At 37.3% G+C, this 13,378-nt stretch overlaps 1 protein-coding gene across 1 annotated transcript in view; it reads left to right on the forward strand.

The window, feature by feature from the left end:
* Positions 1-13,378, forward strand: part of BIRC6 (baculoviral IAP repeat containing 6) — a 323,928-nt gene that overhangs the window by 79,234 nt on the left and 231,316 nt on the right. The window contains 9 exon segments of the mRNA XM_077813548.1: positions 610-743; positions 4,311-4,445; positions 5,030-5,217; positions 6,029-6,343; positions 6,858-6,957; positions 7,776-7,990; positions 8,140-8,348; positions 8,690-9,036; positions 11,420-11,639. Coding sequence (XP_077669674.1) covers positions 610-743; positions 4,311-4,445; positions 5,030-5,217; positions 6,029-6,343; positions 6,858-6,957; positions 7,776-7,990; positions 8,140-8,348; positions 8,690-9,036; positions 11,420-11,639 — 1,863 coding nt within the window.

The following is a 13,378-nucleotide window of genomic DNA, read 5'->3' on the forward strand; positions in this document are numbered from 1 at the left end:
GTTTCTGCACAACGTTTAGCTTTCAGTGAATTGCCATTTTTCTGATGAAAATATGCTCCATCAGAACATTTCCAACCACCTCTCTTTGCCAGAGTGATGCAGGGCATGCTGAAAACACCATCTTTGTGGAAGATTGAATGGCTTTGAGCTTTGGGAGAAAAGTGGTATATCTTTAAATTATTGCTTTAACTCAGCCAGCTAGTAATGTGTGGGTGTTCGTATACTGCTGTGCTGCTGGGTGGCTATTGGGCATATGAATTGTAATTCCTAAGGGACTATGGCTTTCTTATGTTTAAGAATACTTTCAAGACAATATTGTATTAAGTCTTCGTGACTGTTCTAATGACAGTTGCTTAATCAAGATAGTAGGCTGTCCACCAATGTGTGCCAGTTTAGAGGATTTTAGTGAAATATGAATAATTAGTAACCTCAAAGATACATTGATTAAATGACAGGTATGTGAGTTTTAGTCCACTGAAATAATACAACCAATATCCTAAATGAACTACTTGGCTTTTTGTCTCTTTTTGAGTCTCTATGCATTCTCAATAATTTATAGTTACAGCTTGGTGTTTGAAGAAGTGTTCAACTGTCTTATTCTGTTTGCAGATATGGATTATATAGTTCACCTTTTGATCCAGTTCTTTTTGATTTGGAAATGAGTGGCTCTTCCTGTAAGAATGTATACAACAGCAGCATTGGTGTACAATCGGATGAAATTGATTTATCTGATGTTCTTTCAGGTATGCACACTTTAAAAAATGATACTTGATCTAAAACTTTTTAAAATAGTAACTCTTAAGAATAATATCTCTTCCTCTCTTTTATTGGTTTAATAAGCATTTAGTATTGTAGTATTTAAGTGACTGTATTTTAACCTTTGAGTAGATTTGTGAAAGTGTAAAACATTCTCTTCTGAGAACTGAAGAGCACATATCTGTCTCTGAAAGTGACTTGCCTCAACTTGTTTGCATGATTTTTTAAAGATAATTGCTTCCATGCATAGAGTCTGGTGACATAGATGTTCATGACTCCTATGGTTTTAAAGTACACACTTGTTTTGATGCTTTTTCAAATGTGGAGCCCAGGCATTACATGATACTAATTAATTTGTGTGATGCATCATTATGAAAACCCTCTCTCTATTGTTCAGGCATTAATTTTTTAATTTGTTTGTTTCACCCATACATTTGTGGTTGGTATTTCCTTCCCACTCAACTCTGTTTCCTTTTCCCCTTTCATCTCAAAACTGATTTTTATGCTTCCTATGCTTCTAGCAATGAGTTGTTTCACAGTATGGCACTGTTGTCATTAAAAGTGCATTCACCAATCCAGAAGAAATCCATCTTGGCGTCACGAGCTTTTAGAGCTGCCTCTCAGCTCAGTATTACAACTCTGGTGCTGGTCATCCACACCCTGTTTAACTGTCATCAGTCATGCAATTCCCTAAAGACAGAAGAATCTGACTTGACTAAGCCTGAGTTCCCTCTTAAACCCCCTTCCCCCAAAAGACAAGTAAGGAGGTCAAGCATCAAGAGATATTTAGATGAGTTAAAAAACCCCAAGAGGCTTAATTTTTGTCAACTCTGCCAAAAAGCACAGTCTCCAAGGAAGGAATACTGGAATGGGTTACCAAGGGAGGTGGTAGAATCTCCATCCTTAGAGGTGTTTAAGGCCTGGCTTGACAAAGGCCTGGCTGGGATGATTTAGTTGGAGTTGGTCCTGCTTTGAGCAGGGGGTTGGACTAAATCAAGTCAAGACACTTAATGGATAGCAGTCCTGAAGATGATGAATTGACATCCTTCCCGCCCACCCCTTCCTATTTTTGTCTCCAACTACTCTGGAAAGTTGATTAACATTATTTGTCCCCATCACTGGAATAAATTATTCTTGGAGGAAGCTAATTTTACTCCAGTTAGAGGTCTTTCACCCCTCATCCTAGAAGGAATTTAGGGATTGAAGTGGGATTATCTTTTCTTGTTTCTCATGAACTTGAAAAAGTTACTTTGCCTGCACCATAGCAAGGGGATCAATCAGCAGTCTGCCATAAACTTAATGAAACTGAGAATTTTACTTTACTCAATAGCTCAATTTTTCAGCTGATTAAAAATATTTTTAGTTGAGGATGCTATTTTTGAGTTCCCCAAAAGAAGTAATAGTGACTAAGAACTATAAAATCTATTTTCTTTGCAGTATTGGACCACTTCCATGTCTGATAATAGTATCTGCTCATACCTCTCTTCATTGAGTTAATAAACTTTCCTCTGTTCTTAAGTCGAAGGATAAACATGTCAGAAAAAATTACCAAGGGAATCATAAGAATGGCCATACTGGGTCAGACCAAAGGTCCATCAAGCCCAGTATCCTGTTCTCTGACAGTGGCCAATGGCAGGTGCCCCAAAAGGGAATGAACAGACAGGTTATCATCAAGTGATCCATGCCTTGTCACCCAATTGCAGCTTCTGGCAAACAGAGGCTAGGGACACCAATCAAGTGGTCGTCTTCACTTATGTGTAACTACATAGGTAATACCTCATTTTAGTGACCCTACCATAATTAGTTGAAGTGCTCCAGCCATTGAACCATTCTCTGTTTCTTATGGGATTTCTCTTTTTTTTTCACAGTAGCCTGATTTGAATGTCAGATCAACTTTACCTTTTAAGGCTAGATCATTGCATTCAAAGCTGTCTTAAACCAGTGGAAGACAAGGCACTATCATGACTCACTCGCGTAATATTTAGTTATTTGGGCTGTCTTGATATAGGTGGCAGATTATAGCCCCCAAACCGAAGCTCAATCTTAATGTGAGTTCCTGCTTGATCCCCAATTTTCTGTTAATCTGATTTGTCTTTTTTTCATAGTTGCCGCAGTCAGAAGGGTAAGCAAAATTAATCCTTTTTTAGCAGAACTATTCCTCAAGCTTTACTTAAACTAAGTAGTTTGTCTTTGCGTCACACTCTTCATTTTAGTTAAGACACATCGTGTTACTTTCCATCTGTCTGATAACTATGCATCACAAGGGAATTCTCCTTCATAACTTGAACCTCCCTCAGTCCTAAAGTTCTTCCAAGATAAAACAGTCTTTTCTAGAAATCTTGGTAATCTTTGCTTACTCTATGGAAGTCCTAAGAAAGGGCAGGGTTAAACCCATTAGAGCTGCCATTGCTCATTGGGTCAGAGTCACCATCCAAGAAAGCGTGTATCTTTTCTAACAAGCAATTTCCCCAAGGTATCTCTGACCATTCAACAAGGTCGGTAACTATGGCTATGTCTACACTACTGCAGTAAGTCTACCTAAGTTATGCAACTCCAGCTATGTGAATAACGCAGCTGGAGTTGATGTAGCTTAGGCCAATTTACTGCGTGCGGTGTCTTCACCGCACTGGGTTGACTGGAGACGCTCTCCGGTTGACTTACCTTATGTGTCTCATTCCTGGTGGACTACCAGGGTAGACCGGAGAGTGCTCTGCCATTGATGTAGTGGGTCTTCACTAGACCCACTAAATCGACCCTGGGTGCATCAATCGTAGGAGCGTCGATCCTGCGGTAGTGTAGACACAACCTATCTCCAAAACTTGCAAAGCTGCCACCTGGTTTTCTCTTCACTCCAGATACTACATATTTAATGAGATGTTAGCTGCTGATTAACTTCTGAATCTAATAAATTATACTTTTAAAATGCATTCTTGCCTCTTCTCAGACTTGTTCTTTCCTCTGTATCTTAGAGTTTTTAAATCACGGTAGTTAGGCTTGTGGCTTAATGTTTAAATGCCAGAAGATAATCTGATGGAAGTCATGACTGCTAAATGTTGCTGGTTATAGTGTTAATTTTGGAAGTACTCTCCTTAGGCTTCCTGGCCAATGTAAAGGATTCTAATACTGAGCTTTCGTGGTCTAGAAAAATCTTTGAACTTGCCCCAAACGCATCCATGAGTGTGGGTGGATCTTATCAGTAAATGTTAATTAGGGTTGATGAATGTACTTTTTGCAAGTCAAAATTTTGCCAATCCTTCCACAAACAGAGTGTAGCCTTCATTCTTAGCTTATTTCTGCTGTTTGTTCCTGATCCTCTGACCAGATAGCACTTTGAGCTACAATTAGAATGTTCAAAATCCTATGCCTAAAGACACATTTCTTTAAAAATTAATGTATATATTATAGTATCTTTATTAAATTGTTTCCTCCTGAAATGTTAGATGAGAATGTGCACAGATTATATTTAACTGCTGACACAGTCCATACTTGAAAAATCTCATGACCACTATCAAAAGAACACTAAATGATGAACAAAATATTTTTTTTTCTTACAGGGAATGGGAAGATTAGTGGTGGTACAGCAGCTGAGGGTAGTTTTACCTCCCTTACTGGACTCCTGGAGGTTGAGCCTCTGCACTTTACCTGTGTTTCAACTAGTGATGGGACTAGGATAGAAAGGGACGATGCAAGTACGTTTACTGGTATATACAACCTTTTATTATTTCTACTTAGTTAAAACACAAAAATCAGTGTGTTCTAGATTTTTGAATGCCACTTATCCAACACGGTTTTTTTTCCCCCCCAAACAATTTCAGAAGTTGAGTAAATGTTTAAAATTTTAAGTTGTTAAATGGCAACATACACTTTCTTAGAGATTTGACAAACAACTGAAGGAAACCAGATTTCAAATGTAAATTTAGAAGTTTGAATTTAACTAATGTGTATAGCACATTAGCGTGTGTTTGCATTACAACCCCACATGGCAAAAGAAATCGGTTACTGTAACCAGTGTAACACCTTTATTTAGGTATGTGTTGAATGTACATTTTAGACAGAGTGCATAAACTGCAACTTCTGTAACACGCAAGAAAATATTACTTTGTCCAGTTTGCTGTGTGAGACAGTTACGACTTGATACTTTCTCTCTCTCTCTTGCTTTTAGCTTGCTCTTTTATTGTTAACCTATAAAGGAATTAAGGATGCCATTTAGAAGTGCTTTTTGTGCTTCTTTTCTACATACATGTTTGTTTTTTTTTCTTTTGTTTCATGCCAGTGAGTACCTTTGGGGTTACCCCAGCAGTTGGTGGCCTCTCATCTGGGACGGTTGGGGAAGCCTCGACAGCACTGAGTTCAGCAGCCCAGGTAGCTTTGCAGTCTCTCTCTCATGCAATGGCCTCAGCCGAGCAACAGCTCCAGGTGCTGCAAGAGAAACAGCAGCAGCTTTTGAAGCTTCAGCAACAGGTTGGAGGCTATTTGGCTATTTTTTCATGCTGTCTCTAAACTTCAAAAGCTGAGAAAGTAGTTACAGAGCTATACTTTTTTTTTTCTCCCCCATTTTCATAGTGTATTCTGTGAGGAGGGAACAGCTCTGCGCTGAGGATCACATTCGTTAAACAAAATGATGAAAATGTTTACCATGCGATTTTTTTTTTCTTTTGGCCTTTCAAATTCTATTTTTGTACATGTGAGGTTTTGAGGGTGGGGAGTTTGATCAGTGTCATTCACTTTCATAAAGAGTATAGTTTTGATTAACAAGCAGAAGAACAATATAGTCAAGGAACCACACTGGAATTAAAGGAAAGAGATGTTGCCGTTAATAATGGTACCAGTTTACACAAAATAAAAATTTTATATGGTAGTGATGATTTGTATGCAATTTTACTTTTTCCTTAATGAAATCTTCTTGCATTATAAATCTCCATTTTATTTTTGGGATAATTACACAAATTTGAAAGTGAACGTTGGTGAGAGACACAACAGTAGTTGGTCCAATAAAAAATATTACATCATCCACTGGATCTCTCTAATTGGGACAGATAGGGCTACGACAATACGGCATATAAAATAAACATTATCAGATTAAATAGTGTTCCATTTTTCCAGCTTGTGTTAGGTAATTAATAGAACCATAATGGTGGTAGTTGGATAACATACATTTTTACATAGTTTAAATGAAGGTTGAGGTTTTATACTCCGTCCATAGTGCATATTACTAATACGTTTACAGGCAGTGTTGGTCTACTCTACATACTCTGCTTTTATTTTCTTACAGAAAGCTAAGCTGGAAGCAAAACTACATCAGACAACAGCAGCAGCAGCTGCAGCAGCATCAGCAGTTGGTCCTGTTCACAACTCTGTGCCTTCCAACCCAGTAGCCGCACCAGGGTTCTTCATTCATCCTTCAGATGTCATTCCACCCACTCCAAAAACAACACCTCTGTTTATGACTCCACCTTTGACTCCGCCAAATGAGGCAGTTTCTGCTGTTATCAGTGCAGAGCTTGCTCAGCTTTTCCCTGGCTCAGTCATTGATCCTCCAACAGTTAATCTTGCTGCACATAACAAAAATGCAAACAAGTCCAGAACGGTAATTACTTTTCTAATAGAAATGAGACAATCAGGATTTAACTATCTGTTTTACTTTTTACTTGACTGATGAGTAACAATTCTGTTTATCGACTTTGGTTGAGATGTAAATATTTAACTACTAGATAAAATTTCCTTTTCATATGGCCTATTATAGCAGGGCAAGATATTCTATTAAATAAGATATATCTATAAGATAAGAATATCTATAATAAGATATTCTATTAAAAGAAAATAGATTCCTTATATAGGAGGTAACATAACCATGTAGCTGTAATATTAATCCTTTGAACAAGGATTCAGTGGGTTTGAATCCATTGATTAGTATTAGTATTTCCTCATGGTGCATACTAGTGCAAAATATAGTGTAAGTGATGTCAAGAATATCAAACTTGTAAATAGAAGGGACTGAATTTTTTTTCATTCTTACACTTACATGAACAAGACCTTCATATACATACAAAATAGTATACATTTTAATGACCGTAATTTTACTAGTGTTTCTTCCTCCTCAGAATCCACTTGGATCTGGACTTGCTCTTGCAATATCTCATGCTTCACATTTTCTTCAGCCTCCACCTCATCAGTCCATCATTATAGAACGAATGCACTCAGGTAAAACTAGAACTCTTTCTTAACATCTTGGTTATGCGTAATGGGATTTTCTGATGGAGGTTGAATATTTTCTAGGACACTTTGATTAATAGTGTAGCTGCAGTCCTATTTGGCTTTGTAAATAAACGTGTGTGACTTTGTTACCATCGTATGCCAAGAAAGCTGAATGTACAAGGACACTTGCTGAAAAAATACTGCAGAGGAAAGTATGTTGGGATCTCTAGACAGGTACTTTAATGAAATACTTTTGCCAAAGGGCACAAATATCTAGCTTTATACTAGCTATTTATTTACCCTCTATGGCTGCCTATTCTAGAGCAAGCAGAAGTTATGAAACTCTAGTGATAGAAATGGTGAAATTAAGGAGAAAGCAGGCAACTGTTTTGCCCGTATAGCATGTGAAGAAGGGGCAACAAATAGGTTTTCCAGCACTTCATAGGTTTCTAAAAGATTTAGAATAGTTTGTATACGTATACCACCTATTCTTATACCTTTATGCATTTAAGTTTTGTGTGTATGTGTACATACGTGTGTGTACACTTTGCTGCATAAATTGATTACCAGTACAGTGGATCCAAGTCAAATATTTTGGACTCTTTTTACTATTATTTGCAAGTGAAGTTATGTCTATGATTCAGATCATCTTCAGTCAGTTTGCAAGTTAACAAACTACTTTGTTCAGTAAAACTGAAAATTTTCACAAATATAGTCTTTCTGAACTATACTGAATCAATATATCAAACCGCTATTTTCGGACTTTGTATTTTGGTTAATTGGAATGGTACTGATGCTTTCAGCCCATCTAACTTTTTTCATAGGAGCAAGAAGATTTGTGACCTTAGATTTTGGCAGACCTGTACTGTTGACAGATGTATTGATTCCCACTTGTGGAGACTTGGCTTCCTTGTCAATTGACATTTGGACTTTAGGAGAAGAGGTGGATGGAAGACGTTTGGTAGTAGCTACTGATATTAGCACACATTCACTCATTCTACATGACTTAATACCACCACCTGTTTGCAGGTTCATGAAGGTAAAAAAAAATAAGCTAAAAATGAAAATGCTTTCCCACAAATACTGATTCTTGAATTTCTTGTTCTTTTAAACTCTTTCAAATGGAAGTGTGATTTGTGTTAAATTTTCTTTATGCAACAATAAAGGTTACATTACCTTTCATTACAGATCACCGTAATTGGTCGATATGGTAGTACAAATGCTAGAGCCAAAATCCCATTAGGGTTTTACTATGGTCATACCTATATCTTGCCATTGGAAAGTGAACTGAAGTTAATGCATGATCCTCTAAGAGGAGAAGGTGAAGCTGCAAACCAGCCAGAAATCGACCAACACTTAACAATGATGATTGCATTGCAAGAAGACATACAGTGCAGGTGGGAAGAAATGTGTACACAAATATTCAGTTAAACTTGTTTTAAATAAACACTGGAAAGACCATGTCAGTAATTTTGTATTGCTACTTTCCAGGACTTGTTTAAAAATATCAGACAGTGTAACTTGGCCTTGTAATGTAGTACAGATGTTATGATATAAGCTCCATAGTGGTGATGTTAAAAAAAAGTAAATAGATATCCTCTTTCCCTCCATTTTCAGTATTTTATTTAATAGTGTATATAAAGTAACAAATATTCAGTTTCTAGCAATTTAAATCTTACATATGTGTTGCTATATGTGAATTTCAGTTGAAAGGTGTGCTGGAATTTTCCCCCTGTAGGTACAACTTGGCATGCCATAGACTGGAAATCCTTTTGCAAAGCATTGACCTGCCTCCACTCAACAGTGCTAACAATGCTCAGTATTTTTTGCGAAAGCCAGATAAGGCAGTAGAGGAGGACAGTAGAGTGTTTTCTGCTTACCAGGACTGCATTCAGCTACAGCTTCAACTCAATTTGGCCCATCATGCTGTACAGAGGCTCAAAGTAGCTTTAGGTGCAAGCAGGAAGACACTAAAAGAACAACCTGACCCAAAAGAGCTGATTCAGATGTCCTCCACAGAGCAGTTACGCACCATCATCAGATACTTACTGGATACTTTACTTAGCTTACTTCATTCCTCCAATGGTTAGTGTTTTTTTTAATGTTTGCAAATAGATCAGTTAAAATATTCAATAACACTTTTACCAGTGTTCCAGAAACGTTGAAAAGCTTAATTTGCTAATTTCTTCAGTTAGCTTTTTGAGCAAGAAGATATGCTAGAAGTGGTCATGTTTATTGACCCACACAATACATAGAAAGCTTTTTATATTGTATTGAGTTCACATTTACTATAAAATCAGGAAGGACAAAAATAAATGATTTTTTAAAAAAAAGAAATGTAAAAAATGGATTATTTTATTTAAATTTCCCTTTTAAAAATAGACTTGTTTAAAATTAAATTTGAAGTTGACAACCTACATTAAGGCCTAAATTTCTATAATTTAAAAAATCATTTAAATGAAAATATGCTGCATCGATTTGCTCTCGTCAACTTTTAATGAGATAAAGGGTGCTGCTTTTTTAATTATATACAGAATTGGGGGAAAATTTTAATTTCTGAGGATAACTCAAGCTTTATAAATATCACAATATCAGGTACTGCATTAAACATGTCTTAAGTCTTCATACTGCTGCGAATGCTCGTATTTACATTTTTCCAACTGTAAGTACTCCATTTTTATTATGTAGGGATGCTTTTGCCTTAATTCCTTTTTGGTTTCAGATTTAGCTAGCAGAATATTTTCTTGATTTGGACTAGCGCATTCAAAGTGGATAAAGCTATTGAGAGTTGAAATGAGCAGGGAAGTTTGCTTGTCTCTTCCAACTTATGAATAAAAACCCAGTGGGAGAGTGAGGTCTACTAATTCTAAAAACTTCAAAGGCCTGAGGCCAGATTTTCAAAAGTATATAGGCACCGAAAGATGCAGGTAGGTGCTAAATGGGATTTTCAAAAGCACCTAAGCAGGCATTCAAAAAGGTATCGACTTGCCATTGATTTCAATCCAAGTTTCTGTCCAAAGGCAGTGTTAATTTTTCTTATCTAATAAATAAGAAATGCATCATTCATTTAACATAATAAGTAAAAATTAGGAATCTGAATAAATGTATGTTAAACTATATAAATGCTTACATCTGATTTTAGTGTAGCTTTCTGGTTAGCAAAAGGTACCACTGAATTTAGTATAAAGTCTGTTTTTGGTTGCACATCAACATGTTGTAATGGTTATCCAACCAATGAGGTTGAACCTTTCTTTAGGAAAATAACTAAAACGTACGAATGTAAAACAAGTTTAAAATAATTGATTGTAATGCAAGCTCCTTGCTTCCTTAATTAGGTCATAATTATAATTGGTAAATTAAATCAGTCCATCCTGCTTTAAATTGGGTAACATAATTTAGCAAATACTTAAATATTCATTGGAGCAGAGATATGGACCTGAATCTCCCATGTCCCAGGGAGTGCTCTAACCACTGGCCTATAGAGCATTTTTTCCTCTGTCTCTGGCCTAATGAGTATTTTATACAAAATGGAACAGCTGCAACAGGAGAGATTTAGACCCACCCTAGAATACTCCATAGCCCGGTGGTTAGGTTCAAATCCCTGCTGCTCCCAGGGGATTTGAATCTGGGTCTCCCACATTCTGGGTGAGTGCTCTAACTGCTGGGCCACTGAGTAAAAAGGGGGGCACCACCACGTATTTTGTGCAGGGCACACTCAGGTAGGTGTGTTCCAAGGTGGCCTCTGAGTACACCTACTGGATTGGGCCTCAAAGGGGAAAGCCTAGTTTTAGGATCCCTCCAGGGTTTAGGCATAAATTAGATGTTGGGTGTCAGGACTTAGTAGGTGAATAGGCACATGCCCACCAGCAGATTTTTAGGCACCCTAGGGACTGAATCAGCGGAAATTTAGGTGACTATAAAGTTAGGTGACAGCTGAGTGAAGGTTTTGATTATGATAATTTTGGATTTAGATGCCTAAAGTGGCAGTTAAGCAGTTAAATCCCCTTGTAGTTCTTTGGAGCTGAAGTCTCGCTAAAAGTCACTGAAATGGGACTTAAGCTCCTACGTCACTTCAGCATTTTTTAAAATTTTAGTCTTCGCCTTTAATAGTCACATTTTTGACTGTTAGAAATTTCTAACATAAAATTATCAATATAGGAAAAATCCTTGTAACTTTGATCTTACTTGACTAGCAATCTGGAGAACCGAGCATGCTTTTTTTTTTTTTTTAAACGAGCCATACATAATGAAGAATACAAAAAATAAATGTAAAGCTTTTATAATGTTTTTATATGGATACCATTTGACTGTTTATTTTTAACTTACATTCACAGATTGGAAATTTTTTTTATCCAATTTATAGCATTCCTTATGAATGTAGTAACTTGCTACTCTTTAAAATCTGAAGACAAACACCTCTTCTCTTAAATGTCCATATGCATTTCATTTGATTTCCTTCTCTTATAAGGGCATTCTGTTCCTGTGGTTCTGCAAAGTACGTTTCATGCTCAGGCTTGTGAAGAGTTATTTAAACATCTGTGTATCAGTGGGACCCCAAAAATACGGTTGCACACTGGCCTTCTACTTGTTCAGCTGTGTGGAGGTGAAAGATGGTGGGGGCAGTTTCTCTCTAACGTTTTGCAGGAACTGTACAACTCAGAACAACTTCTTATTTTCCCACAAGACAGGTAAGTTTGCTTTGGCATAGAGATACATTGTAATGTTTACTGTGTATGAATGATTTTACATAATTTTGTTGCAAAATGTTAGGTTTTTAACCCAGTATTTAGGAAGATGGCAGATGCGTTTTTTTTCCTACTAGCACTAACAATAGAAGTCCAGAGGCTTGAAAAAAATGCTAGTTCTGATTTTATATTTCCTATGGATTCTGTTTTTCAATATAAGGTAAGCTTTTCATTTTAAAAAGGTCCCTTTTTGATTTAAGCACTTATTGAAAAGATTGCCTAAATTAGAGGTGAAGTGTTGTCGTGTGTCTGGAGCCAAATGGACTTACCCAACTCACCACAAAGATGAGAAGTTCCTTGTAATAAACTGATGATCTGATCACTACATTTAATTACAAAACAACCACTAAAATTATATTTAAAGAACAATTTCTTAAGAGGAAATCTCCATTTTGGCAGTCTGATGCAACTTAAAAGTGAGTCCGATGCTTTCTGATGGAAAAGCAGAGTCAAAGTACAGCATTTCTGAGTTGTAAAGGAAGTATATACACTTGTAAGTTCTTAAGAGCATTACTTGCATGGGTTTCTGCTACGTAAGTGAACACGCTCAGAACTTTTGGGTTAGCTGTGTCTGGGGATACATGAGTACTCTGCCTCTTTCATTGTGTGCTGATCTTGATATGAAAATTTACAAAAGGGCACGGCTCCACCCACTGGCTTGTTGCTGTGAATTCAAGAGGCAGTGAGCAGGTATTCAGTGATGTTAGTCACTGCCTCTGTCTTTTCTCTTGAGAGAATTTATCTTTCTCATAACTTATGCGCTTTAAGCTGTGCCCTTCTGTCATTTCTGTGGTGGCCAAGAACACTTTGTACCTATTTTTCCCTTTAAGAGATTTACAGTTGCATTCGTGCTATGTGCTGTGCGTCCAGTAACTGCACATGTCAAAACTTGAGTCTCCTGAAACTCCACCTGTTGGGACTAATGTTTGGAGGTGCCAGTGCCAGGTGTATAGGTTTTGTGCCGCTTGGAAGTTCATTGTCTATGAAACTTGACAGTGTTATCATGCTATGCAAGCTTGGATGTCAAGGACCATATCACGCTGCTCTTGAGGATCTCTGATTTAGTTTTATTCCCTGACACCTTGCACTAGAAGTCAGGAGTCAGTTCAGCTGTAGAGTACCACGTTCACTTTGCTGGCATGTTTATGTAGCAGGTCTTTGAAGAACTCTCTTCCCAAGTACTGTGACTTTTCTGGTCAAAGTGGTGCCATGACTCAGTAATTCTTGATCTATAACTATGGGCCAGTATCATTGTGCAAGACATTCTCTGTATCAGGAGCCTCATTAGTGCACTGTTACCTTCCTTTGTCTTGGGTGTCTTTGTCTCGCATCTCCGCAGCGGATGTCTGTGCATTGGGAAACCACGGTTCTGTCCCTTAGTATAAGGGACTTAGACAACTAGATGAGTAGTCCTTCCCATCAATGATAAAAAGCCTACTGGGATCTCTGGTTGACCTCAACATCCATGCTTATCTCCAAAATAGTGATTGACATTTTCAGGTCCCACAGCAGGAGTGTGAATTCATCTAAACTCGACCATTGTCCAGCTCTGTAGTCATTCTTTAGCCCAAATAAAATCAGGGAAATCTAGTGGGCCAAGCAAAGTGAGGCCTTACACTCAATTCAATGGAATGTCTACTCCTCAGTAACATGATGGTTTTTGAAAACAACATCTGTTCAGG

This window comes from Eretmochelys imbricata, chromosome 3, assembly GCF_965152235.1.
Source record: "Eretmochelys imbricata isolate rEreImb1 chromosome 3, rEreImb1.hap1, whole genome shotgun sequence".
NCBI classification, from domain to species: domain Eukaryota; kingdom Metazoa; phylum Chordata; order Testudines; family Cheloniidae; genus Eretmochelys; species Eretmochelys imbricata.